The sequence below is a fragment of the Rhincodon typus genome, chromosome 43 (genome assembly GCF_021869965.1).
Source record: "Rhincodon typus isolate 14 chromosome 43, sRhiTyp1.1, whole genome shotgun sequence".
In the NCBI taxonomy this organism is placed as follows: domain Eukaryota; kingdom Metazoa; phylum Chordata; class Chondrichthyes; order Orectolobiformes; family Rhincodontidae; genus Rhincodon; species Rhincodon typus.
Window position 1 is genome coordinate 9,960,776 of NC_063374.1, and position 4,036 is coordinate 9,964,811.

The 4,036-nt window shown below is 49.6% G+C and overlaps 1 protein-coding gene across 1 annotated transcript in view; it reads left to right on the forward strand.

The window, feature by feature from the left end:
- Nucleotides 1–3,431: 3,431 nt before the first annotated feature.
- LOC125487663 (E3 ubiquitin-protein ligase pellino homolog 1-like) overlaps nucleotides 3,432–4,036 on the forward strand; it is a 12,818-nt gene continuing 12,213 nt past the window's right edge. The window contains exon 1 of the mRNA XM_048619643.1: nucleotides 3,432–3,565. Coding sequence (XP_048475600.1) covers nucleotides 3,432–3,565 — 134 coding nt within the window. The remainder of the gene's footprint in view (nucleotides 3,566–4,036) is intronic.

Here is a 4,036-nt window from a genome sequence, read left to right on the forward strand (position 1 = left end):
ACATGAAAGATTCCTTGTTCCAATCATACATGGACCCCTCCCCACAACTCTTTCAACGACATCATTGGTGCTACTTACCTCTCTTGTTCTGAACTGGAAAAATTTATCAATTTCGTTTCCAATTTCCGTCCTGCTCTCACCTTCACCTGGTCCATCTCCAACTCCTCCTTCCCTTTCTGAATGTCCCTGTTTCCATTTCTGGGGATAGGTCCATTACAAAAACTATTATCGTTGGTGGAAAATATTTCAGAAACTACAATAATGGGATAGCAATTGGTGTACAATCCTGTAGGGATTGGAACCAGCTGGATCTTGTTAACTACAAGATCCTTGATTGAGGTTGTTAACCTGGGCCAATCAGGAAAGCCCTGGCTGATCTACACCAACTTTTACAGATGCACCATTGAAAGCATACTGTCTGGGTGCATAACAGCCTGGTATGGCAACCGCTCTACCCAGCACCGTACGAAACTACAGAAGTTTGCATGCATAGCCCAGACCATCAAGGAAGCCAAACTTCCATTCATGGACTCCATTTGCACAGGTTGCTGCCGCAGAAAGGCTGCCAACATCATCAAAGACCCACCGCACCCCGGTAATGCCCGTCAGGCAGAGGATGCAGAAGCTTAAACACATGCACCAACAGGTTCAGGAACAGCTTCCTCTTGGCCAATATTAGACTGATGAATGGACTCTGTAACTTCAAATACTGCTTATCTTGCTAATGTTGATCTTGCCTAGCCCATGCGTGGTGTGACATATCTGTATGTCTCTCTAAGTTTTTTGTTAATTTTTATTACCTTATGATCTGCTTACTGTGATTTGACTACTGCTCGTAGACGAAGCTTTTCCCTGTACTTAGGTACCCATGAAAATAAATAAATCATATCAAATCAAATATAACCATGGGATTTAGAATCTCCTCAGTTCAGGGGACTGACTGGCCACAGAGTAAATAAAGATGACCTTATGATGGGATACCGGTTTCTGTGCAGTTATTTCGAATGCCAAATGCATTATCAACTAAGTCCAGCTTCCAAAGTGGCTCACTTTTATATATTCACATCCTCCATAGATAACGAGTGCAAGTTCAGGAGTTGCACCTTTCTCTGAGAAAGTGAATATGTGGAGGGCAATACTTCCTCAATGCAAAAACAGAAATTGTGGGAGAAACCTCAGGTCAGGCTGTGGAGAGAGAAAGTGTCAATGTTTCAAGTCCAGTGACCCTTCTTCTGAACTTGGTGCACTGTTCTTAACCGGCCACTTATCAACTCAATCATAACATTTTCCCCCAATCCTGTGGCATAAATTGTTGTTCCCTCTCAAATCTGGCAAGTCTTGAACCTGCCCTCCTGAGGTGATGAACCTCTCTCTCTCTCTTTATTGAGGCGAAATATTGTTTTTGACTTGGAAACTTGGTGGTTACAATAGACGAGGTGGTGCGGGGAGGTTGGGCACTTACCTTTCGCCACTTTCCAATCGGTGGTGGACCAGGAAGGATTAAACTCCTCGCGGGACATCCCTGAGAGGCAGGCGGACGCCAACGAGTGAGGACTGCGGAGCCGGCGGCCGGCGCACAGTAGCCAGCGCGCAAGCGCAAGGCCGCCGGCCGCCGACTGTTGTGACCGTTGGATTCGAAAAACGTTCGAAACGGGCGGCGCGCGAAACGGCCCCCAGCCCCAAGGAAAACGGCCCCGCCTCAGCACGGCGAACAATTTCTCCATCCCTTCGTTTCCGGCCCACCACCAACTCCCGAGCACCTTTATCGCTTCTCTGTACTCAATGGCTGACGGCGCTGTCGAGGTCGTTGCAATGATTTTTGTATTTTTTTGGAGGGGGGGGGTGTTCGTTTAATTTTGGGAAGGGGGAACTCCAGGTGAAGCAAGCGCTTCCGGCACACGTGACCGCTCGGGCGAATCGGGCAACGGAAGGGGCGCAAGTCGGGTGCATCGCCCTCTGGGAAGTGTAGTTTCCAGGCTTGTTATCCCAATCGGTCGGGGTGTGGGCTGTGGGGTTTACCTGTGCATCACCCTCTGGGATTTGTAGTTCTCTGCCCGCCCGAACCAATCGGAAAGCAGAATTTGGGCGAGAGGCCTCAAGGAGCATTGCCTTTTGGGATTTGTAGTTCCCTGCTTTTGTTTTGTTTATAAACTATATTTCAATGCGTGTCACTGTCCAATAGACACAAAAGTATCACGGGACCCAATGTTCAGGAGAACTGACATAATCATAGCTTGTTCTTAAGAACACAGGATATAGTAGCAGAATTATACCATTCGGCCCCTTGAGCCTGCTCAGCCATTCAATAGGATAATGGCTGATCAAACTTCCTCACGTCCACTTTCCTGACCGTTCCTTGTAACTCTTGATTCCCCAATTCATCAAGAATCTATTGATCTCAGCCTTTAATATACACAGGGACTCTACCCTTCACAGCTATCTGTGGCAAAAGAAGGCTTAAATTGGCAGCCTGTTATTCTGAAAGTATGCCCTCTCGACCTCGACTCTCCCATGAGGGGAAACATCCTCTCCACACTTACACTGTCAAGCCCCTCAAGAATCCTATATGTTTCAATGAGATCACCTCTCATTCTTCTAAACTCCAGTGAGTAAAGTCCCACCTTATTTAGCTTTGCTCATAAGACAATCCCTCCATACCAGGGATCATCCTTAATGAACCTTCTCCAAACTGCCCCTGTTTAAATAAGGGTCCAGACTACCCACAGCAGTCTAGATGTGATCTACCCAGCTACTTATACACTTACAGTGAGACATCCATACTTTTATACTCTAACTGCCTTGAAATAAGGGACAACATTCCATTAGCCTTCCTGATTACCTTTCCCCTTTCTTTTATTATTTTATTTCAACTTTAATAACATTCCTCTTCGCCCTCCGCCTCCTTTGGGGAGGGGGGGGGAATCACTCACCGCTCGCTCCCCTCCATCTTCAGGCTCCGTCCGCCCGGACTAGGCCCCGTTGCTAAGGCAACCCGGCGTCCGCGCACCGTCCCCTCACTTCCGGTTCCCCCGGCGGTCGACTTCCGGTCGTCCGCACCGCTTTACCCAGCCCCGTCCACGCGACTTCCGTTTTCCCCGCCCATCTACTTCCGGTCCTCCGCTCTTTTCTTTTCCTCCGCTCCATTCGTTTTCCCCCGTCTACTTCCGGTCCTCCGCTCCTTGCTGTTTTCCCCCGCTCCTTTCGTTTCCCCCGTCTACTTCCGGTCCTCCGCTCTTTGCTGTTTTCCCCCGCTCCTTTCGTTTCCCCCGTCTACTTCCGGTCCTCCGCTCTTTGCTGTTTCCCCCGCGACTTTCGTTTCTCCGGTCCTCCGCTCCTTTCGTTTCCCCCGTCTACTTCCGGTCCTCCACCCCCACCTCCACCAACCCGCCAGGCGACTTTCGTTCCCCTCGGAGGTACAAAGCACCAAGCCGATGCTGCAGTCGGTGCCTAACACAGTGTGGAGCTGGAGGGACACAGCAGGTCAGGCGCCATCAGTGGAGCAGCAGTGTCGACGTTTCCGGTTTACACCCGTCATCGGGGACTTGCGTTCCCCCGTCTATTTCCGGTCCTCCGCCGCTCCATTTCCCCCCCCCCAACTCTCCCCCCAACTTCCAGGTTCCGCCCTGATTGTTGGCTCCCAACACATTATTATCGCTTTTATAAATATTTCCAAATATCTATGTCTGTGCTAACAGCTGCCGCTCCATCTGTCTTTTAAAGAAGAATACCGGCCCTGTCTGTGGTTAAACTAGCTTTCCAGCTTTTGCTGACATCAAAACATTCACAGAATCTTAAAATGCAGGCCATTCAACCCATCCAACAGGTTCTAACCCTTTGAGGAAAATGGCTCCCATTCAGGGCAGCTCAGTGATTAGCACCGCTGCTTCTCAGCACCAAGGACCTGGGTTCAATTCAAGCCTCGGATGCCTGTCTGTGTGGAGATTGCACGTTCTCTGTGTGTGCATGGGTTTCCTCCCACAGTCCAAAGGTGTGCAGGTTAGGGTGGATTGGCCGTGCTAAATTGTCCCGTAGTGCC